The following is a 24,886-nucleotide window of genomic DNA, read 5'->3' as shown; positions in this document are numbered from 1 at the left end:
TCTTCGTTCGTTGACAAAATGCGGGAGCAATCCGTCTGTGACGCTTCCCAAGAGAGGATTAGAGTTTCTATCAAAATGATTAGATTTGGGGCATGACGATGTTCGCTTGTGCCACACGTGCCATGGATGCCAATCATTTTGTACCTAGTGCTCTCTTCACTGCATGTTATCTTTTTTTTATATTGTTGTTGATTAGTGCAAAGAATATATTCGTTGACGCGGGTTTCCATAAAATCAGTTGTTAGCTGGCGCTCTGTGGTGTATTTTCTACGTTTTGTCGCCGTCTGCCGCGCCGAAGCATTTCTTGAAGTAAAAAAGGAATTCGATACTGCTTGGGACGCTGACTATCGTTACTCGGTCTATTACGGAACTAATTCGAGAGGCTCCATTTCTTTTTGCAGCGTTCCTGAGCTGCCAAGTGGACAGGAGTGGCCAAAGTACACCAGGAGCTCCCCCGTCGTGGTAATGATGGGCCGTGGGCAGTTCAACGAGAGAAGGAACTTCCGAGGCAGCCAGTGTGAACGTTGGAGGACGCGCTTTTGGCGAGTCAGAAGCTTATTTTCGCTTGATACCTGTGTTGTTTAGCAACCCTTCAGAGTTGATAAATAGCGAAGAAAGAAAAGAACTAGCGATATTTTTACCTCTTAATGCATATCGACTCTTCTCTACAGCTGGAATTAGCGATGAAGCTCGCCTTAAATGTCAGGCGATGCAACAAAGTATACATAGGGCTGACAGGAAGATGCATAAACATTCGTAGCGAGAACATCTCAAATCTCTCTCCGATACTAACTACTCTCATTTGAAAGACCGGTGTCGCGAATGTGAAAAAGATGGGAAGAAAAATAAAAATAAGAAAACCAAGACCAGTCGCCCTTCAGTACCTAATACAAAGATCTTATTTAGGCACAAAGATAGAACACCAAGCGAACTCATGGTGGCCTTCTTTATCCGAAAAAGACAGTCGTAGTGTGTAAGCTAGCCTTCTCTTATGCTAGTTGATAAAGAGATCTCGTTCCTTGATAACTCCTTATTTTGTCTTTGAGAATTCAAGGGAGGAGGCGGAATTCTGTTCGAGTAGGTTTAGTGTGATGATAATGAATTTCCCCTGGCAAGGTGTCTGTGCAATGCTCTCGATTTGTTGTCAGATGACAGAGTTGCTTAAAATGTGTAATTTTTCATAATAAAAAACTAGTTGCCAGTCAGCGCCTCTCTGTGTCCTCTTTCTGTACGTCTTGTGTCTCTTTCTCACTGTACCTTTCAATATGAACCTTCGAAAAAGATTTTTTCTGGAAGCCAAAGCATGGAGCTTGAAATTGACGTGGACATTGCACTGCAGCGCTCGAGATGATGCGTCCCCCCACACTTCACCAAACTTCGTCGTTACCAGGAGGGACTGGCGTTCACAACAATATAGCGTCAAACTGCTTGAAACTGAAATGATCGCACGGCGCTGTTTCATCGCGCCTGCGCAGTAGTAGCCGCAGCAGTTACGATACAGCAACAGCGGCTACGTGTCACATTAACCGGCTTGCGGGAGCACTATGTATGTAGCCGAGGGGGAGTGTCACGCTGTGAACGCTGCACCCATGCCGGAGTTCATACTTGGACGAATACTCTCACAAAGCTTACCGCAAACGTGCTGCACGATCACAGATGCTGAAGGTCGCGCCTGCACATTTCTAAGAATGTGAAGTCCTCGTTCTAATGCTGCCAAAACCAGAACACAATATGCGTAGCCCAGCATTTAAGATTGCAAGAGCCGCAAAAGCGCAAAATGAACACGCTTGCGCTGGTCGTATGCATTGCCACGGGTGTAACTGTGAATAAATTTTACCACGCGAATGCATTTATGGGCAAAATGTTTCTCTTTGTCCGCATAATTTCGGCCATCTGTCCGTCCTCACAAAACTAATCTCGATTGATCACAGCCATGAAGAGCTGCATCTACGTTTTTCTAGATTACTGTAGATGATCTTGTCCTGTTATCTCAAAGTTTCCTTGCCGGCTCTAAATTGTGCGTTGCCGCGAGCGGCGGACAATCGTAGTTGGACGACTGACGAGCACGTGTGTTGCTGATGACCGCCGCCGAGTGATTCAGTTCTTTTGCGGGCGCAAGTTAGCCCAAATAAAGAGCTTCGTTTGCAAGGCTTGTTGCTGTCTTCCTGACTGCTGGATTTCCGTGACTACAACGTGACAATATTTATAGATGTTTTTCTTTCAAGGTGGAGAAGGCGATATACAGTTGGGGACAGAAGTCTGTGGAGACGTGTTCCTCAAACGAAGCCGATAGCTCTATTATTAGTCACCTACTTGAGGCCCCACCTGTGAAGATCAAAGAACAAAATCTCGAATTTTCCCAATGCTGTGCCCGGCGGTATTGAAACGCTTCAACATCAAATTTGATGGGGGCTGCAGTCTGTGCGGAGCGACATTCTCGGACGTTTTCCGGGTGGTCTGGGCTTGCCCTTCCAATCCCCACCCATACCATTCCTTCACTTCACACCCTTCTAGGGAGGCACGGGAGGCGGCGCTGCTCAACTGCCTTCACCTACAGTCCCAAATGACCTTGGTCGAAAGGGCGCGAGCGGCGTTAGACGCCATTAAGAGTTTGGTTTGGTTTGGTTGATTGGGGCTTAACGTCCCAAAGCGACTCAGGCTATGAGGGACGCCGTAGTGAAGGGGTCCGGAAATTTCGACCACCTGGAGCTGTTTAATGTGCGCTGACATCACACAGTACACGGGCCTCTAGAATTTTGCCTCCATCGAAATTCGACCGCCGCGGCCGGGATCGAACCCGCGTATTTCGGGTCAGCAGCCGAGCGCCGTAACTACTCAGCCACCACGGCGGGGCCCATTAAGGCTTTGGATTAGGAGCTCTACCAAGATTTGTGAGGACCTGGGCCAATAGGGCCTGGGCCAACACACCTCCTTTTGTGAAGAGCCAATAAATGTTTGCCACCACTACCACTAGTAATCTGGTCTCCCGTGGCCACTTCGTAGCAGAGCTATAGTGAGTGAGTGAGTGAAAACTTTATTAGCTCTAGATTCGGTTGTATTCGGCGGTTTTGAGATGGCTTCATCCATCTTGCTCAAAGGTCGGTTGCCCTTAGTCCAGGGCTCCGCTGGATGCTGCTGCCAGTTTTGCTCGCCGAATGAGACCTTCTTGGTCGACCGGGCGATCGCTAGAGAGCACTCCCTCCCATTGTTCCGCACTCGGGTTTGTTATCACTGGTACCACGCTTATTCTCTGGCATGCCCACGTTATGTGGTACAGCGTTGGGGGTTCTTGGCACCAATGGCATTTGTCATTGTATTGTGTTGGATACATTTTGTTGAGTACGTGTAGGTTTGGGTAGGAGCCCGTCTGCAGCTGCCTCCACGCGACAGAGTCCTCTCTGCTAAGGGAGTTGTCCGGTGGTGGATACCGCTTTCTGCAGCCCTTGTAATAATTTAGAATCGCCGAATAATCTTGGGGTACAGGTTCGTTCCCCTCGAGGTCGCCTACGTTGGATGCTCGGTAATAAGTGTACCCTCGAGCTATCCTGTCGGCCTCTTGGTTCCCTGTTACTCCCGCGTGTCCCGGCGTGTCCCCAGAGCGGAGTATGCGGAGCGCTCTGTGCCCTATTCTGCAGCATAGGTAGTTGCGGCATGCTGTTTGTGAGTCTGTAAGGATTTTCAGAGACCGTTTAGATCGATAGCCCTCCGCTGCCGCTAGAGCGACGGCCACTTCCTCAGCCTCGACTATCGTACAGTGTTGTAGTGATGCGCTGGTGATCTCGCGGAGGGTCGAGTCAATCACCGTTGTTACCGCATTGCTGTTGTGCTGCCCCGCTGTTCTGGTGTATGTGGCTGCGTCCACGTATACCGTCGTTTCTTGGGGTGCTAATGTCTTTTGTAGGTATTCAGCCCTTGCCTCTCTGCGTGCTTTGTGTAGGTTAGGATCCATGTTCCGGGGTATTGATGTTACTTTTAGTGTGGTGCGATATTCGTCCGGGATTGTTTCTGTCCTCTGTATCTCTTGAATTTGATCGGCGCGGCCCAGTTTCTTTACGAGCTCCCTGCCAGATGGGCTCTGTTGTAGTCTGCGTAGTTGGGACACTAATTGTGCCTCTCTCAATTGATCGAAAGTGTTGTGTAGTCCTAGGGCTAGGAGCTTTTCGGTTGAAGTGCTGTGAGGAAGGTGGAGTGCGGTTTTGTAGGGTTTGCGTAGAATCACGTCCACCTGTTGTACCTCACTCTTGATGGGATTGTAGTAGGGGAGGCTGTATGTCACTCAGCTGACTACCAGGCTTCTGACCAACTTGAGTGTGTCCTCCTCTCGCATGCCATCATGTCTGTGTGAGATGCGCGTGATCATGCGGGCCACTTGTAGAGTGGATGCTTTGAGTAGGGCGAGGGTGTGAGTGCAGCGTTGGTTTGACTGTATCCACATCCCCAAGATTCTTGTGAGTGTTTTTTCCGGTATCGATTTCCCCTCGAGGTAGACGTTCAACTTTAAGTCGTCGCTAGTGGGGACTGTGCGATTTTGTTTTCCTCTCCAAACTCTTAGGAGCTCTGATTTCTCGGTGGAGCATGCTAGCCCTCTTGCTCTGACGTAGTTCTCTACGCAGGTGGCTGCCTTTTGTAATTTCTCTTCTTTCTCTCCGAGCGAGCCTGTGTTGACCCAGATGGCGATGTCGTCGGCATACATGGCATGTTGTATGCCGTCGATTGCTTCTAACTGTTTTGCCAAGCCAATCATGGCTATGTTGAAGAGCGTAGGGGAGATGGCCGACCCTTGAGGTGTTCCTTTATTTGGAGTAAGGAATTTGTCTGATCTGAGCTCCTTCAGGCCAATCGTTGCCGTTCTGTTTCAGAGGAAGGCTTTGACGTAGCCGTAGATTCTCCTCCCGCAGTTCAGGTCGTTCATGCCCGTAAGGATAGCCTCATGACTTGCATTGTCAAAAGCCCCCTTGATGTCCAATGCCATTATTATATTTTCTCCGCTCTTGGGGACGTTCCCAAGCACTTCTTCTTTGATTTGAAGTAGTACATCTTGGGTCGATAGTTTTGCTCTGAAACCGAACATGCTGTGGGGATACAGTTCTTTGTCCTCCATGTACTGTTGCAGTATCAGCGTCACCACTCGTTCGTACAGTTTTCCTAGGCACGATGTGAGCGAGATCGATCTGAGGTTCTCAATTTGTAGTTCCTTGCCCGGTTTAGGAATCATGACAACCTCCGCATGCTTCCACTCCTCGGGGACGGTCTCCGCTTCCCAGTGTTTGTTGAGAAAGTCTGTTAATTCTGCGACTAGCTTGTAGAGGATTTGCGGGGTCGCAGCGGAGCACCAGAGAGAGACGACCAGCGTGGCAGGCTTCTCGTTCCGAACTGCCCGTGCCGGGCGTGCGCGCCCAGCACGCGCTGTCCATCTTTATTTTCCTCTAGCGCGGGAACGCCGATCTCAGCGCCAGCGCGTTATAGCGTCGCCGGGCGCTACAGGGCCCCCCGCCTAGACGGAACGTCGGAATGTACGTTCCGACGGGGCAGAGATGGAGTAGCCACGGCAGCCAAGGAGGCAGCTAGAGTTACAGTGTACCCACGGGGTCGCTCCAAGGTCCGGTAAATTCAAGTCAGGGGCCGGGAAGAGCAGTCGGGTGGAGTGCGCCGGCTCAGGTGGACGACCCTGGCTGCTGCGCAAGGGGCGAATGATGCAGGGTGCCGAGCTGACAACGAACATGGGAGCAGGGGAGGCCATGGTCGGGACGTCACCAACTGTAGTGCTGCCCCCAGACACAAGTGTCGTCGGTGTGGGGGCGTTGGAGCTGGTGTCGGTGGGAATCTGGCGCACCGAGTACGTCATCACAAGCGCTGGAGTGGGCGAAACGGCTCCGTGGACTGACAGCAGCTGTGTTTTGACCATCGACACAACGGTGACAGCTGGGACGATGCGAGAGGAAGTTGCTGGGCTCAATTCCAGGTGCTTAGGCGAAGCGAGAGTGACAGTCCGGAGCGACTGGCCAGTGCTGATGCGCGTGTGGGCATGGTTGGCTGTAGGTGGCTGCCAGGAGGTTGTGGCAGTGACAGGCCGTGGAGCTGAGACTGCTACATCAGACGCTGGCTGACAGCAACAGACACAGCTGGTGGATGGACATTTGCTGCACTACTCAGTGTGGGTAGCTCTACCATTCGTTGCTGAAGGTTGCTAAAGTCAGGCACCAAAGCAGACGCTTGCTGCGACAGTGTCGAGCTGCCAGGGTCAGACTCCGAGAAGCGGTTGACAGTAATGGGGGCTTGGGGTAGGGCCTCTTGGGCAGGCGGTGTGGCCGCTGGGGTAGTGGGGCTGGTATGCGGCATATGCTGCGGAGGTGGCAATATCACTTCGTCTTTAGCACGATCGCTCATGTCAGTGACTGACAGCTTTGGCAGAATGGGCGATGAGGTGGCAGGTGAGATTTCGGCTGGCAGCGATGCTACGCAGTAGGGTACAGAAGTTGGCGGAATGGGGCACTCGTCGAGGAAGAGCTCAACTGACAGCGACACTATTGCAGATGAGAAAAGTTGCTCACCGGGCTGTGCCGTAGACGCTGTATCGTCCATATGGGAGGCGGTATGGCCGGAGGCGCTGAACAGTCTGGCGCGGGGCGCATCTGTCGCTGAGTTCGCTGATGTGGCGAACCGCGGTGGGCCAGGCACCTCCCCGAGCTGCTGAGGGAATGACTGCGGACTCGGGACCGTGGAGTCGTCGCACAGTGCTGCTAGCGTAACAGGGGTAGCAGGATGTGCTGCCGGAAGCGATGCGGCAGCGTCTGGTGCGGTCGGTGCTAAAGAAGCCGGGCCGGAGACGCTGGACTGGAGTGGCGGCGGGGCGGCGAAGGGCTGCTGAGGCGGGCCGGATTCTGATGAAGGCTGCGTGGGCGCGGGCGAGGCCGGAGCAGGGCCAGAGGCTGGCGGCGGCGAAAACGGGTCCGCTGCGTCGTAGAGCGGCGGCGGAACGTAGTAGGCGCCGAAGTCCGCCAAGACGGCCGCACGCAGCTCATCGTATGGCCGGCAGCCGAAGGCAGAGTAGGTGAGCCGACGCAGGAGATCGGGCGGGAGGATGCCGCAAAGGACTTCGTGTTTGAACGGCTGGATGGTGATGCCGTTCAGGTACATCGCAGCCTCCAGTTGCGCGAACCACCCGCCGACGCCTGCAGGCCGGAACGCCGGGAGCGGCGGGTCGAAACTTGGGTGCTGCCAGTACGCCATGCTAGGACGCCGCTGGGAAAGAAGGCACGGTTCGCCGGGTCACCACTGTAGAGGGTTTGCGGGGTCGCAGCGGAGCACCAGAGAGAGACGACCAGCGTGGCAGGCTTCTCGTTCCGAACTGCCCGTGCCGGGCCTGCGCGCCCAGCACGCGCTGTCCATCTTTATTTTCCTCTAGCGCGGGAACGCCGATCTCAGCGCCAGCGCGTTATAGCGTCGCCGGGCGCTACAAGCTCATCACTGAGGTTGCGGATGAGTGCGTTATTGATCTTGTCTGCACCCGCGGCCGTGTTTCTGGTTGTGTTTTGAATCGCTGCGTAGACCTCTTCTCGCGTGATGGGTCTGTCCAGGGTGTCGTTTTCACTTCCCCGATAGCGCTCTGCGTAAGCTGCTGGGTGTGTGTCCCCTAAGCACTTAACGCGTACTTTTTCCAGGAGTGCTGAATCTGGTCCCTCGAACCGGTGGATTAACCGGTAGATGGCTTTGTTGTTTTCTGCCTTGGTTTTTGTTGGATCTATGAGAGCCTTGAGTATATACCACGTCCTCGATGTGCTCAAAAGTCCGTTGAGGGCGTCACTGAATTGTTGCCAGTTTTGCCTTGCCAATTGCGCCGCGTACTCCTCTGCTTTCGCTGTGACTTCTGCGATCTTAAGTTTTAGTTTTCTGTTGTACTTTTGTTTCTTCCACCTCTTGGTGAGCCCGCGTCTAGCTTCCCATAGCTTGAGCAGCCTGGCGTCCACCTCGGGTGTCTGCGTCGTTCGCGCGATTTCTTTATTGTACTTGCGCTGTTTTTCTTTCAGCATGTTTCCCCACTCTTCTATCGATTGGATCCCGTTCGCGGCGAGATTCCCGTCGCATGCCTCTCGAAAAGCGCTCCAATCCGCAATTTTTGCCGATCCCAGCTGGCTCTTTAGCCTGTCTGAGGTTACTTGCGTTTTAAGTATGTAACGGTCACTGCCCAGATTTTCTAACAGGTTCTCCCGCACTGCCTGTTCCGCTCCCCGTATGAATGTCAGGTCGGTGCAGGTGTCGGTACTGACGGTGTTTCGAATTCTTGTTGTAGTGTCTGAGTCTGTGAGGAGGTTGCAGTCAGTGTTTTCTGCTGCCGCTGCTAGTGCTTTACCTTTTGGGTTAGCTGTTTGGTATCCCCAGCTTTTGTCCATGGCATTGAAGTCTCCTAGTATGATTGGCGTGTTGTTTTTTGCTAGTTTGCGTGCGCCATGGAAAAGTTCGTCAAATTTTGCTTTCCTCTGTATTGGAGGACTGTATACGTTCACAATGAAGATGCTGCCCCTCTTTCTTTTCTTCTTTGGTATAATTTCTAGTATAACGTGTTCTACGTCGGTGTCGGCAATCTTGCCATGGTTTATGGCGATGAGCGCCTTACCGACTAGTGTTGCCGTTCTTCCTTTCTCTTGAGTCTCGTAGCACGTATATCCTGCGAGTGTTGGTGTAGTGCCCGTCTCTTGAAGCGCTATGATGTCGGGCGGTGCTTGTGTATGAATGTGTTGTTGGAGGAGGCCCTGCTTCTTGCGGTAGCCGCTGCCGTTCCATTGCCATACGTCTAGGGTTTCTTGGTTGCCAAAGGTTTTGTTGGCCATATTTAAGCTTCAGTGTTGTTTGTGGCCGAGTTGGCGAGGGCTGCCAGCGCGGGGCGGTGGTAGGCCTTTTCTCTAATATTATCGGCGAATTTCTGCTTGCGGATGCCGCTCCGGAGTTCTGTGACTTGTAGTTGCACTTGCTGCATCATCTGCTGCATCATTTGCTGGATTTCTGCCTTAAATTTAGTGAGATCCTCGTTGCCTGTTTGCGACGTGGCTTGGATTGCTAATGTTTGTGGCTGCGGAGGGCTGTTCGACTTAAGGTCTCGTACTGTCTTCGTGAGCTCTGCTATTTGGCGCTCTAGCTCTGTCTGCCTAGCGCGTGATAGTTCTAATTCGCGTCTCAGCGCTGTTTTCTCCGCGTCCTCCTGTCTAGGTTGTTCGAGGTTGCTGTTTGTGTTTGTGTTCTGTTTGTTAGTTATCCCTCCAGAGTGCGGAGCAAACCAGGGGTTTTCGGCTCCCCAGCTCACCTTGACGCCGCCGCTCTTTCGGGTCTGCTTCTGCTTGTTCTGCTGCTGCTGCTGGCTCCCTCCCTTGATGGCCGGGGGTGGCAGGGGCGGAAAGGACCGTGACCGGCTCCGTGAACTGCTCCGTGACGCCCGGGATCTCTAGCGGCTCTGGGAGGACTCCCCCTCCGAGCTGAACCACCTCGGTTTCTTGCCACGGTCGTTCCGGCTGCGGCGTCTGCTTTCGCGTCCGCCGCCGTTGTTGCCGCTGTTGGCCTTGCCTCGCGACTCCCTGGCTTTCTTTAATCGGTCTTGACACTCCCTCGATCCGGTAGCGTGGTCGCCTCCGCAGATCAAGCATCTCGGGGTACACTGGTGGTCTTTTGGCGGGTTTTGCATCCCGCACTGTTTGGAAGCCTTGGCGTCCGGTGTGGGGCACACGCCGGAGCGGTGACCTGGTTGGCAGCAAACGTAGCAGATTTGTCTTGTCGGCCGGTACGGGTAGCACTTGTACTCAGCTCCGCAGTAGATGACATGTTTCGGTGTGATGGGTCCGTCAAAAGTGATGACAGCTGTCTTGGTCTTGCCTAGTCTTCGAGCGCTGTGGATGGTAACACCCTGCGTGCGCGTCCACAAATCGGCTTTCAGTTCCTTCGTTGTCACTCCGGAGTCAACTCCGTGTAACACGCCACGCCGGGTGTCCTCCGGTGCGGCCACGTAAGCATTCACGTCGTATGAGCGTCCTTCGATCTTGAGGCTAGTGATGCGTCTCGCGAGCTGGGCGGCCTCGTCGTTCGGCGTGCTCACGATTATAATATTGGATCATGTACGGAGCCTGGTGATCAGGTCTCTTCCTTCGAACTTGTTGCATGCCGCGGCTACGGCCCGGGCCACTTGGAATTGCTGGAGCGACTTGACTACAAGTCCCTTCGGTCGCAAAATAATCTTGAAATCGTCCCTGGGGAGCGGGGGCAACCTTCGCCTGGGCTTCCGTTGCGTTTACTTTCCCGTCTTTTTTCAGTGCGCCGGCAGCTGGTGCGCCAGCTGTCGGCGTAGAGGCCGGGGGTTACCCTCCGAGGTCACCTTGAGCGGCCGGGGAAATTGCAGCGTTTGCGGTGGCGTTCCGTCCGTTTTTTCTCTGTCGCTTTTTTTTTTGGCGCTTGGTCAGGGCCAATTCCCAATTTGCCTCGTCTTCTTTTTGGGTGTCTTGCTGCTCCTGCATGGCGGAGTCCTCGATTCCCCCGCCTGCCGAAATCTCGGAGTCGGAGACGTCGAGGTAGGCGTCGTCCACCTCTTGTGCTTCTAACAAATTCTGGGCTATTCTGCTCGTTGATGGCTGAAAATCTGGGCATTCTGCGGTACGGGAGGCGGTGACAGGCTGCATCGCTGTCGCTGAGCGGGCCTGGCTGCCGCGAACGCCGTAGTCGTGCTAAGCCTAAGTAGGCTTAGCAGCGAGCGTTTCCCGCTAAATAGTCGCCCGAGCCACGCGGGGCTTCAAAGTCCGGTAAAACTGCCAAAAATGGTCCTACCGTCTTGAAACCGGTGTCCGGGTGATCCAGCTTGTGAGGTCTTTCAAATCCAACCAAAAGTTGGTGGCCCAGTGGGCCGATATAGTCCGTGGGGGTTGAAATCTGGGGATCCCATGCGACGCACGTCTGCACTCGAACGACTCTCACCGTCGCTCCAGAGCTATAGTCTTCGTTCGAGGAATGCGTGGTCCACAGGCTTTTCTTGTCCACTGTACGACACCTTTGAGGGATGCCAAAGGGATGCAGCATTTTCAAGAGGGCTACCAAAATAACCGGTCAATACAAGCAGCTTCAGTAGCAAGTGCTCAGGAGAGCGACAGTGCAATAGAAGAAGAAAGGTCTCTCCAAAAGGCCGTCACTAAAGTGCAAAAGGATGTACCGATAGGTTACTGTTATTGTTATTCATTTAGCAAAGAAGCATACTCACTTCCTCAGTGTATGCGAGAATTTCAAGTCAGGTTTGTTAGTGGTTTTAACATAACAGCACCAAACAAAGGATAATGAAAAGCATACGGGACGTGACCAATAAATTGTAGATATTTTGTCAGCGTGAGGAAGTGTATTTACAAGAGGCTAATTGATGAGCACAATTAGTAGCTTGTGTGAGAGATATTAAAAGCAGCTCAAAGGGTGAGGCTCGAAGAGCAATGCGGCAGTGCATGAGGTAGAAATAGCAGCAGCAAACCACTGTTAATGAATACTGAACAATCATTCCATAGAAAGAGAAGGCTGAGTGCACTTTGTAATCATTTGCTCTGAAGCTTGTATATTATTGGCGCAGTCCTAAGTGAATCTGATTCAGTGCTGGCATTGGTGGGTGTTTTCACATTGGCCATCATGCATGAATGCTCCGGTTGCCTCTACTTAATCCAAGCGAAACATTAGCGTACTATGTAGTTTCAAGCCCTCCCTGAGAGCATTTGCATGCAAATAAGCTTGAACTGAATGCTGGATGACCAATAGTAGCTGACGGAACTCGTGACGGGAGTGACTGGTAGCTTCCGTCATATATGTCATGACGAGCGCCTCTTTTAGCCTCACTCGTCTGCTCTATAGCATAACTGTTATGCATGCAGATCTAGAAATCATGTTCCAACTTGGGCTATTTCAGTTTTCATGCAAAAAACTTACGTCTACTTTTTAGTCAAGCATTGGTATGCTTGAGCTATTTCTTGCAAGCTAATTATGCTGCATGCTTTATAAAAGTAGTTTATGCCAATAAATATATTAATACATGTGTTAGCTACTTTTTCTCACACTTAGTAGGGACGGCCCAGTGTGGGCCTGTAGAGACTCGGCTGTAAGCGCTAGCACTACCTTGTTGCGTACATGCTGAGTAGGCTCATGCAACTTGTGTGTTATGTACTATGTGTGGCAGTAAATACTCCCTTGGAAAAGGCGCCTATCTGCCGTACTATGCCAGCGCAGGTCGAAGAACCCAAGTGATACAACTTAGTTTCGGACTCTCCAATGCGGCGTCCTGAAGCGACAGTTTATAGTTTTAATATCTGCGTTGCCACGAGAAGCACCTCCTGCAAGTGATCTGCCTGCAAGGACCAGTAAGTCGCCTTGTTAAGCTTATTCGCTTAACTCGTGATGAAAAACATACGAGACGTGAGCAATTTATTGTAGATATTTTGTCGGCGTGAGGAAGTGTGTTTACACGAGGCCAATTGATGAGCCCAATTTGTAGCTTATATGAGAGAATAAAAGCAGCTTAAAGGGCGAGCCTCGAAGAGCGGTGCGGCAGTGCATGAACCGAAGAAACAGCACTAATGAACAACTTGTAATGAATGTGTTAGCTACTTTTTCTCACGCTTGGTAGGGACGGCCCAGTGTGGGCCTGTAGGGACAAGGCTGGAAGCGCTAACAATACCTTGTTGCGTACATGTTGAGTACGGTCTTGCAACTTTCTGTAAAAAGTATTTCCAACTAGCCCAAAGCTCCACTTTGTTCATGACTAAAGCCGTAGGCTTGTCGTCGGCAAAATGAAAGAGCAATGTATACGTTATATATGATCTCAACTAATGTCAGCAAGTGGCTAACACTTATCGTGCAAAAAGCGTTCACATTGTTTACTGCCTTGCTTTCCTTGAATGTGTAATTTGTAACTGGATCTACGTGCCTGGATCTACATTACAAATGAAACTGACCTTTTCACATCATGTTTTTGAAAACACCACCATACACAGCATGCATGTTATATATACAATTAACCCATCCATTTATTTATTTTTCTTTGGTCACCTACGCACAAGATTCCAGAATCTGACACATTGCAGTTCTTTCTTAAAATTGCTTAAATACGAAGCCCATGATGCTGCATTTTCCCCCTTTTTCTTGGCTCATTAATACAAGGTCTGTTAGAAAAGTATCCGACCTTATTTTTTTTTTTGCGAACACCTGATGGATATGAAACAAGCGCGTTTGCATCAGCCGACCTTGAACCGTCGTGCGCATGCACGAATTTTTTCCCGCCTGCCGATGGCGTCAGTCGCTGGGAGGCAGCGTTTGAGTGAAGCAGTGCGCAGTGCTCTCGTCGGTTTTTCAGTGCAAGCAAAATGGCGGTGCGACAGGAGCAGCGCTAATGCATCAAATATTGCCAGAAAAGGGGAGTCAGCCAAGTGAAAACCATTCGGAATATTTAGACGGTTTTCGGTGATGATGCTTAGAGCAGCACACAAATTAAGCAATAGCACAACTGGTTTAAAGATGGCCGCGCATCGGTGGAGAGCGAGCCACGCTCCGGTCGGCCATCAACATGCCGAAATGGCCAGGTCATTGCCGAAGTGAACGCTCTGGTGATGCGGGACCGTCGTGTGACTATACGAGAAATTGCAAAAGAGGTGGACATCAGTAGTTTTTCCGCACATTCCATTATCACCGAAGATTTCGCCATGAAGGCAGTTGCGGCGAAATTCGCGCCGAAGCTGCTCGCGGTGGAGCAAAAGCAGCTTCGTGTTGAAGTCTCACAGGACACGCTGGATTCCACAAAGAGTGACCCCGACTTCATCAACACCATAATCACTGGTGACGAGTCTTGGGTGTACGGATACGACCCGGAAACCAAATCCCAGTCGTCACAGTATAAGCATTCCACGTCCCCAAGACCAAAGAAGGCCTGCCATATGTTCAGCAACGTCAAAGTGATGCTGACTGCTTTCTTGGACTCTCGCTGTGTGGCACACCACGAGTACGCAGGCCCCAGGGTCAAACAATGGCCAAAGAGTACAACAGGGATGTCCTCCGTCGCCTACGTGATGCTGTGCGGCGCAAGAGACCGGAGTTGCGGTCAACAGGAAATTGGCGCATCCACCACGACAATGCTCCTGAACATTCTTCGCACTTGATTAAGACTTTTTTGGCGAAAAACCAGACCCCTGTAGTTCAGCAGGCTTCTTACTCTCTCGATATGGCCCCCTGCGACTTCGGGTTGTTTCCCAAAATTAAGAGGTCATTGAAAGGAGCGCGATTTCACACAAGAGTGTACATTATGGCTGCAACGACAGCTGAGCTAAACTCCATTCCAAAAAAGGCCTTTTCGGAATACTTCCAACAGTGCCAGCACATCTGGGAGAAGTGTGTTGAGTCCCAAGGAGACTACTTTGAAGGTAATTAGGTTTCCAACGCTCCAGTTATGCCATTTTTGTTTCTTCGGCCAAAGGTCGGATACTTTTCTAACAGACCTCGTACACATGCATTGAGAGCTTGAAACCAATGGCCACGTGATATTTACAACACAAGCTTCAAGTCTGGAGTTAACGTTTTGCTCATTCCTTCCACCCGTGTCCCTTTCGCGCCACGTTAACTTCAAACATTAACGAACTGACCCTTCAAAGAAGACTTCTACATGCTTAAAATTTTCGCTTGTTAGCCGATGTTGAGACGCGGGTTCTCCGATGTCGCCGGGACGCGGGTCCGCTGTCGCCGACCGGCCGGAGCAATGAAGAGACGGGGGTTTGATAAGGAGCAGCGTGAAAAAAAGGTAAATGTATTTACATATTTACAAGCAGCGAGACGCACGATACATGGCACGAGGCAAAACAACAGGAAATGACACAGACAAAGAAGACAGGAGCCCTTAAATAGAGTCGGCACAGACTCCCGCCCCTTTTCGTCAGGCAAAACAACAGGAAATGACACAGACAAAGAAGACAGGAGCCCTTAAATAGAGTCGGCACAGACTCCCGCCCCTTTTCGTCCAATCAGGAGCGTCCTGGTGGTTGTTTGGCCTGCAAGGCTTGAATGTCAACCCCGGTAGCGTTCCGGTAGCTGTCCGGCCCGAACGCACAACGCGCTCCGCGGTGACGACGCGCGGGCTCGGAGCGACGCAGGCATGGACGCCGTCCTTGGGGAGCGTCTCTGTAGCTCACCGGCCGAACGCGCAACACTCTCCACAAAGACGACGCGCAGGCTCGTTGAGACGCAGGCCTGGACGCCATCCTTGGGAGCGTTCCTGTGTTAGAAATTCACGTTCACAACACCGAGCACATGCAATGAAATGAAGTCTGCATACATATTAACTTTTATGCTCAAATTCTACGGTGCATACTAAAATAAAGTTTTGCTGGACGCATAACAATAAATGGAAACCAAGAGAACATCCAGCAGCTTTAGTTTCACTATGTTACTGTGTGGCTGTATACATATCAAATGCAAGGCACAACATACAAACCGCTCTGAAATCCCAAGAATTTTATAATCGCCAATGTAACTTAGAAAAAAATGCAGCGTCACAGGCGATCATCGCTCCTGTCTTTTTTTACATAGGCAGCAAATATATGCGGTCTGAGAAACCAACACTTATAAATAAGTTGGAAAGAGGAGCCGCGTTTATACACCGCCGCAGCAAACACTCGCTCATTGTGAGAGTACAGAGGTACATCGTTGTAATCACACCAGTGGCTCATATTAGCCTTCAGCAAGATTTAGTACTCAAAATGACCATCGAAGTCGGATTTTACGCCTTCTGCGCACAGATCGTCTTTCTATCGTAGCCAAACACCGGTGCGTACACGGCACTCGCAGTGAATGTGTCCTGCGTACGGCGGACGAAGTCGCACAGCAGTCAGGAGTGCGTTGTATCCGTTTAAATACTAAATTAAACGCATCCGGTTTAGCGTGTAAAATTATATAGTGAACGTACCTGTAATACTGTCAGGTGGTAGTTTCGTCCTGCTTGGACGAAACGGCTGTCCGACGGCGGTCCACGATGCTCACTGTACAAAAGCACATGATTGCCTCATTGTCGCTCCAAGTGATGAAATGTTTTCTTCGTAGTTTGCTCACCAAAGAAGAAGAAAAGGCGTGCGCAACCTCTCGATAGCAGTGCTCAGCTGCTGCTCACAATCGTAGCACAGTTTGTGCAGGAAGCACAACTGCGGTGCAAACCAATCGCCAGCTGCCTTACTTCGCACAAAATAACAAACTCTTTCCGTTCTCTCCATCCGTTCTCTCCAGGCACGAAGTATTTGCGCTTGAGTAAGCACTCAACCCGCTATGCCACCGAATAACAAGCTCTTCCAACGCGACGGCTTTCCATAGTAGATGTTTTCGAAAAGGAAACATTCGTGGATGTCCGGATTAGGTCTGCTCCACGTTTACTGAGAAAACCAATGTAAACAGTTGATGCTCCCGTAGCTAACGCCCTTAAGTCGAACGCAGTGGCAGTGTTGGGGGAGAATTTTTTCGTTCGCGTCCGCGTTTCTGTCCCATAGGTGAGTCTGTAAGATACAGCTGTTATGTGCTTTTCTATTGAGGGATACTGGTAAACTGCCTTTCATGATCTCAGATAAGCAGGAAACAAAACACAAAGGCGAGGAATGCCATCTATAGGCGCTATCGCACTAAAAGTAAAAGTCTCCATCGTAATATCAGTCATTTAGATGGAATGACTAGCATATCTTCTTATACCTTGATACGTTTTTTTTTTCCACAGACTTCCAACTGCCCCCTGAAGTAGGTGTTATATGCGAGGAGTGCAGGGACGCTAGATGCTTATCGGCCTCAGGTTGTATACATGGTTCGGTCCTTCCCACTTCTGCAGACGGTGCGGCGGCAGTACGACACGAAGGATGAGGCTGCGATAACGCCCCTTCTAAAGAGAGCGTCTTTGAAAAGAAAGCTGCTTTCTCAAGCTCGTTTTGGTTCCTTAGTAGATGTAGCGACTGCATCACACAGCACTGTGCTCTCTGCGACAGACCGGGAAGAACTCGCCGTTGAGAGGCAGCATTAAGAGCTGGAAGTAACCGCAAGCTACCGATTGGGTGTACGTAAAATGTCATGAATGGAGAATTGGAACAAGCTTTTGCGATGTTCGCATAAGAATCACTGTCACCACCGCACCTGTTGAACTCTTATAAAATGGTATTTTCCTGTTTCTTTTCAGGCTCTCCACGTGTGAATGAATTTCATTTGCTGCGCATGGATGTTATATATCAAGCATAGATGCTGGTAGCTTGTCTCCAGCGGTTGTTTGCCATTTGTGCGATATTAGAAAAGGAAATATCTTTTACTATTCAAAGCAACTGCTTAAAAATTGTGCGAGCTTCACGAATAAAAGCAAAACTTAGCGATCATATTTTTTTTTCACTTGCACTACTATTAAAAGCACTGTGATCGCGGGACACGACGCCAGTTCTCCAGAAATATGTACGGTTACTGGGCCATTCTTGGCTCCCCTTGCGAGAAGCAAACAGCAATTCTTAATTATCCGCCCTTGTGCCATTTTTTTATTTACCGGGATAGAGCCGAACAGATAGGTTATTGCTCACGATGTGAATGGGCTGGCGCTTCATAACAATTGAATCAGCACTGCTACATGCTAAAATTGAACATGGTAACGGTGGGAAAATAAAAAAGTGTTATTTTCGAAAAAAAAATTATCAGCAGAATATCACCAAGATATCGTTCACATAATATTATAAGGTTCCCTAAGATTTATTCTGTGTCAGTGCAATTCGGTATGATGGGTCCTATTAACGAGTGAACTAGTAAGCATTAAGGACGTGGCTCGCAACGTCAAGAAAGTAATTCGCTCAGTAACACGCTTGCAAAATCACTGAAGCGCCTTCTTGCCCACTGCTATGCCCGTTATGACGTTTTTTGCATTCTTTTGCATGGCGACTGTGCAACTTTATAGTTTCTTTTTGTAAGTGCTCGTCCACTTACGCATCATGAAATAGCGAGAATATTGTAATATCTGACACATATATTCACCCTTATTATTACTGCGACCGCACGTGCGGCGGAAAGTGCTCACTATATCGCTGCTTCAGAAATAGGCCCTTTGACGCCGGCAGAATCGCTGCAACAATCGAGCCGCGTTTCTGAGAGTACTGGCTGCCTGCACAACATGTGGACTGTGCGACTGAACGATGTTCCAGAGCGGGTCAACGACAGTGCCATCTCCATCAACGGCAAGGTCTACTCGTTCGATTCTTTTCACGCGGACGGCCCTCACCCCTTAAGCAACCTCGTCGACGTGTTCATTTTCGATCCTGCAACGTAGCGGTGGGATATCGTGCAAACACAGCTACCGGCCGACGGTGGACCACTTCACATTTTCCGTTGCACCGTTGTCGCCTACGGCCACCGCGCGTATCTTTGGGGCTTCCAGGACGGCTCGCAGTCGGGAAGCGTCCTGTATCGTTTCGACACCAGCACCATGACTTGGAGCCGCCCTCAAGTTTCCGGTGTAGCGCTGACAGCGCGTCGCGGCACCTCAGCTTGTGTAGTGGGTCAGCGCATGTATATCTTTGGTGACAAGGATTATTCGCAAGAGGTGAGCGTGCTTAACCTGAATACCATGGAGTGGCATCGCATCCCCACCAATGGAGAGCATCTGGCTCGGCTGTCCTACCACACAGCCTCTGCAATCGGGACCCGCATGTATGTCTGGGGAGGAGTCAGAGCACACCCTTATCTTACCGGTCGCTTTGAAAGCATCAACTCTCTATACTATCTGGAAACGGCCACCTCGACCTGGGTGCGCCCGCACGTACAAGGCATTCCCCCCGTGGGTCGATACGGGCATTCAGCCTTTGTCTACAGAAGACAGCTGTACATCTTTGGAGGGCACAATCGACTGCAGAACACTTTCTTTGCAGACATTCACAAGTACGACCCTGAGATATCGTGCTGGACTGAAGTGAAGGCGCATGGCTTTCGTCCGTCTGCCAGGTGGTTCCCCGGCTGTTGCATCACTGGCGAAAGAGTGTTCGTGTTTGGCGGCGTTGGCCCGGTACACAACCAGAGGGAAGGGGACGTTATTGAGGAGGAAATGGCCCTGACCGATCTCCACGTGTTGCACTTGGAACCGACACTAGAGAACTTAAGCCTGCTAGCGGTCATCGATGCACGAGTGGATGCAAGCCGCACAGCACTCATTAGTAATATGATCAACGCTATCCTGTCACCATAATAGAAGTCGCTAGTCAGATGCTGCACCTCAGTCCAGAGGAGCGTATTCGACGGGCCATATTGTTTGTGTGACGTTAATTATATTTTATGCAGAGATATTTATCTCTGAATTATATTATATCTAAGCATTTTGCTCACTCGGAATTCTGGCACACAAAGCATAGCCGATAGTGTTTTCTTTATAATCATGTGGCACTGAAACATTACTTTTGTAACAATAACGAGAACTAGTTGTTGGAAAGAATATTTTTTCCTCCTTATCGATTTCACTCCATCCTGGCAGCTTCTTCTCCGATTGAGGATATTATTCTTTTGCTTCAGTGTCGTGCTCGTGCCTAGCTGCGCATATCACCTACTAGACATTTTTTTTCATGGCAGACGGGAAAGCGATTTCCCCGATTGGAGAGTGATCCTGCGTTTGAGCTTGGGGACAATATGAATTCTTGTACACCTGCATTGCCTCCGGAAAGCGACGGTTTTGCCCTCCTCCCGCATGTCTGCCCGCAGGTTGATCCGTTCGAAAATAATCAGCCGCGGTGCAGTCGACTAAAGATTGTCTGCTTCTACCTTTAGTTTCGTAATAACATTCGTGAAAGAACCTACAGCTATTTGTGTCTTTACCTTGCAAGGTAGTGCTCGTGATAGTTTGGGTATCAGGTCAAATTGAAGGTGGTCGACAGCAAGCATGGCAGAACAGTTTTTGTTTGGTATCAGGACATTGTATCTATACCAATGCGGTGGCGGCACAGACGCACATGACAATTCAGTTACAGTCTCAAAGTACGATCCCACTAGCCAGATAAGATTTCGCTCTGCTTGTGACGACTCAAATTATGACTGTCACCAGGACCTTGGCCACTTCAAGAAACTTAAAGGGTAGATAGACAGCCTGGGCCAGAGGACGCCGCGGACGCCTATGAACAGAGCCTTGTCTCAGTGCCTCCACGTATTTTGTCGGCCAGGAAGGCTAGCTTTCCTGCTGACCTGTATCTGTCGGCATACCCTGCACGCGAAGAAAACTTGCTTCGTGCATCCGTTTTCTTTAGAGAAAGGGCATCTCTTGAGCGCGGTGTCAGTATATCAGTGCAACAGCAGGCTGTTCTTGTCAAGCCATTTTTTTTTATTGAGAGTCTGTAACCACGTGGTATCTGAAATAAAATCTGAAATTTAATGCTGTCTTCAAACAAAAACTGCGGAACAAATGCGCTTTACATTTTCTTCGTGTCTTTGTGCTGTATTTTCTCAGCTCGCAGTTCTACATTTCTTTCTCTTTCCGGGATTGTTTTGAGCGGATTTCGCCCCACGTTTCTGACTTTACAGTCGCAGGTCAAAGATTGACACATTTCGATTCGGGTAAAATACGAAATCAAGTATCGCAGGGTCCGTGCGCGCTAATAAATACCCCATGGTTAAAAAATGTGGCTTTAGCGCAGGCGTAGAGCTGGTACGGGGGCGGACAAAACTAATCGGAGCGCGCAACTGTCTTCGAATATTTTTCACGCGTCACCTAATTGAAATTTCCAGCAGTGGTACGCCCATGCTGGTAGCGAAGGTTTCTGGGCTTTCTTGTAGGCAAACAACGCTTTTTCATTACCAATGGAGAAAGCGTGATTGCACTTCGAACGCAACAACGTGCTCCGTTTACTTATGACCGCACCTGTACTTTCAATACGGTAACGCAGTCCAAGTAATATCGTTTCTGCGTTTGCACTGAACCTTGGATCCTCCAATGCGGCTTTTCCCGCACCTTACGCGCAGCCTCGGGGTGTTAAAGTACACAAACCCCTACCACTCGACAGCTTTGATGCTCTTCAATGGCGCGCTATTCCGCGACCACGCCCGAGTATCAGAGTGAATGGTCTGTATTGTTCATACCCGGACTTTTACTGCCTGTGTAAGACACAAGCTTCCTTCATGCGTGAACTGCGTCTGCCACAGTCCACTTCTCAGTTGTCCTCGTCACCATCAGCCTGACTACGCTCACTGCAGGGCAAAGCCTCTCCCTTGCACCTTAAATTCGCTGAGTCCTGTGCCTGTCTCATCCGACCACGTACTTTCCTGCCGTCCCCTGCTACGCTCGCATGGGATGAGTGAACCAAACGAATTGTACGTGTTCCCAATTTACACGGCACCTGCTTAGTAAGCGCTATTTTGAAGGCTGTCCGCCATGTTGTTTCCTCCTGTCGCAAGTAATGAATGACTCCTATTATTTTTTATCACTACTGCAGCGGCCTGCTTTACTGCACACATACTTCACGTGCAATAAACGATTCCGGCGACCTGCGTAGAGTTCTGGTGAGAACACACAGGCCTGTGATCGTCATGCGTCATTTGAGCATCGCCCAAAGCCAGCCACTCCCTCATTTTTTTTTTGGGAGCCGTGGCGCCGCGGCAGTCATCCCTAAACTCACCCCAGCTGAATCATCCCGGCCTCTTTATGTAGCCGTCGGGCATCTGCTCGCATTCTGCCGCACTCAAAGGGACGCACGCAAGAGGCGCCAGCAGCACGCGAAAACAGTAAGCGCGGAACAAGTGAACATGGTCAGCCAAAGCGCCGAGGCGGCGTCGTGCCCGATAAAAGCCTCAGAGTTCAGCCACTAGAGGAAGAAACGCGGGGCGGTGATGGCGCAGTTGCCAGTGTCTCTAGAAAGAGCCGGATTTCCGCTCGAGTTCCCTAATCCGGAAGCATTATTCTGGTTTTATTTAATCAAGCATCGACGTTCAGTGCGCAATTAGAATTTACATTCTTCTTAACCTTCTCGGATATCCTCAAGAAATTATTGGCCTTCTTAGAAATTCGTGACCTTGTTGTAATGTTTTCTTTCTTGGTTATAAAGGCACGAGTCTAATGTAACGGCCGTGTGTTTTGGAGGAACGAAATGCCAGTGGTGGATATTGGGCAATCACAGTGCGCATATTTTTCTTTCGTGCGCAGTAAACTAAGCTTACCTTGCGACACTACGCAACTTTGTCATCATGGCATCATGTCGTTTGGGAAGGAATTCGTCGAGACAGCCATTATGCCTCAACCCAAAAGGCACCTCTTTATTAGAAATTTCTGTGAATCATGAGGAAAGAAAAATGAGGGACTTCTTTACCTTCGAGCGACCACGAATTACAGACGGTAGCTGCAGCGGCAACCCCTTATTCAATAACTTACATAGCGGTTGGAGGTCGAATAACGGCTTATTAGTCTCCATGGTTACGAGCGACCAAAACACGCGGGTGCAGGGGTGTTCAACTGGAATAAGCTTCACGCGCAGACTGGTCCAAGAACAGGCCCGCTAGAGGATTTGGGTAGATGTTGTATTCAAGAGCTCGACAGAATTGTGCCTGCCAAGGTGAAGCACAGTGGTATATTAAAAAATGCATCAGGCGAGGGTCTGTTTTAATCTACCACCATGTATCACTGTCCGCCTACTCTCCGCACGTCCGCGCCCGGCAATTTACTAGCTTTCATACACCATTTTCTTGCTGTTGTGGTACACTAAAATGGGTTGCGCTGCTGGTCAACAATGGTAACCGCAGCGCTGGGCCAATGTACAGAGAACATGTTTTCTATGGTTGTATTGACACATATACCCTTTCCATTAATTTCAATATAAAATACATATTTCTATGAATACACTCTACGACAAGTTACAGCATTCCGTACAATACAGATAATGTGTGTCGACATATCAAAGGTGCTAAGTTTATCTCAAACGACGCAGCTGACATTTTCAGAGCATTATTCAGGCAATACATATGCCAACATTCCTTGCATACTGATCCCCATGCACGCATTTCATTGCATGAAAGATGCACCTTAGAATCATAGACAATTGCAAGAAAAACTCTTTATTATATACGTAAAAATTTTGTAAGGACAATTACATTCTCACTAATGCAAAATGCGAGCGCATCTTTGCTTCGCCGGCGCGAATGTAAGGGTCTCGGCGGCGGCGGCAACGAGCTTGTGCTTCCACGCCGAGAAATCCTGGGTTCCTCTAGGCGGCAGACGGTTTATACTGTGAAGACAACCCCCGACGTGGACAATCTCACTGGGCTGCTGGCCACAGAGACGCGGGTTCGATTCCGGCAGTGGCTGTCACATTTCGGAGTCGAAGTGCTCGAGGCCCATGTTCTGTACGATGTCAGTGCATGCTAAAGAACCATGGTGGGTAGAAATTTTTGGGGCCCTCCACAACGGCTTCTCTTATAGTCTGAGTTCCTTTGGGACGTTAAACCGGTACAAACCATTCTCGAGCCCAGCACATGTCACAACACCGGCCGCCAACCGAACGGAGCGTGGCGCAACTGCGAGAAGGCAGCGTATGGGCGAGTTCTGCCGGAGACAAAATCTCCGCTCACCTATACACGCCTTACCGACGCTCGCTCAAGCAGTGGTGATTGGGACGGACGGACCGACGGACTAAGCGCACTACAGCAACATGTGATCACTTTTCAAGGCATTTCGCGATGTCTTTTTTTGGACCCCATGTCCCACTTGATGAATCGAAGTTAGCGTGAAGTACTTGTCCGGCAGAGTACGGGCTTTCGCATAGGCACCAGGAAGTAATGTTTTCGGTAAGAAGTTCACGAAGTAAAAATCGCCAAAGCCGATACTCATCTCGCACCACTCTTCTCTAGATGAGCATCGCTGAAGGGTTGGGGTTATTACTTTCTGAGGTTTCAATAGGCGAAATTCTGCTAAAAGCATTAAAGTTTGGATTTTGAGATGAATAGTGTTTTTATGCTGCGTATCATAATGAATCTTTATAAAATGGCGCTTCTAGCACCTTTTCTGCCGCATCCTTCCTCGCAAAGTACCCGTTCTTTTCTTTTTAGCCTCTCCAGAAAGTATCGACAGGGATGGTCGTACCGTGTTCGAACACAGGCCCAAACCTGCACTGCAACGCAACGTATCAATGTCAGCACTTCACTGGCGCTGTCTTAGCAGTGGCCGCGATCCTCCTCCGCATGGTGTCTTTGAAGATGCCCACTTTGTATTGCGCGACAATGTGGATGTGAAATTTGTTTCATACTCGAACGGCTGGTAAAACATGAGAAATTCTTTGGCGATTTTTCATCGCAGATGGCACGCTTTACAAGACAGAATTACCATGGCAGGCGGTCGGGATGCCACTGTGTCCTCAATAGCGCAAGTTGTAACAGCGACTGCAGAACGTTAGAATTCATAGATGGTAGTTTTTATAGCAGCCGCCTATAGTTTTGGAAATATATGTCAGAAACGAACTTTTTAGCTGAGAGCAACCTGTCCGCCTTGTTGGGAAACAATCTATTCATGGTCACAATCTATCTCGAATCATAAACTAATTATACAACTTCAAGGTACAGGTCGATGCGCTGTAATTTTCCCCTTAATTTCTGCACGGGCTAATCAAATCAGCAAATCGGAGGTAACTAAAGTTTGCATTAGGAAATTTCACCTCAGTTCAGCTCAATTTTACACCCTTAAAGGCCCTCATTCATGGGGCTTTTTCATAAGAGGTTGGATTAGACTTTGTTATAGGAAAGCAAACGGCGATGATCATTTAACATTTCAGATGATCAGTTATATGTTGCTGAAAAGCAGGTGATGAAGCTATAGTGACGATGTCATACTGAAGGCGATTGCAGTCCATAGCTGCTCGAAAAAAAAAAACGAGCCAGAATACAT

The 24,886-nt window shown here is 49.8% G+C and overlaps 1 protein-coding gene across 1 annotated transcript in view; it reads left to right on the top strand.

Annotated features, from left to right (window-relative positions):
- The window catches only part of LOC149326470 (acetylcholinesterase-like), a 51,856-nt gene extending 32,631 nt beyond the window's left edge, over positions 1-19,225 (top strand). Inside the window, exons 3-4 of the mRNA XM_089564588.1 lie at positions 402-546; positions 18,422-19,225. Of these exons, the coding sequence (XP_089420714.1) occupies positions 402-546; positions 18,422-19,225 (949 nt within the window). The remainder of the gene's footprint in view (positions 1-401; positions 547-18,421) is intronic.
- Positions 19,226-24,886: the final 5,661 nt, after the last annotated feature.

This window comes from Amblyomma mixtum, chromosome 10, assembly GCF_055824585.1.
Source record: "Amblyomma mixtum isolate Tamu chromosome 10, ASM5582458v1, whole genome shotgun sequence".
Classification (NCBI taxonomy): Eukaryota; Metazoa; Arthropoda; class Arachnida; order Ixodida; family Ixodidae; genus Amblyomma; species Amblyomma mixtum.
Note: the sequence above shows the minus strand (reverse complement) of the source record. Positions and strands in the feature narration are given on the sequence as shown.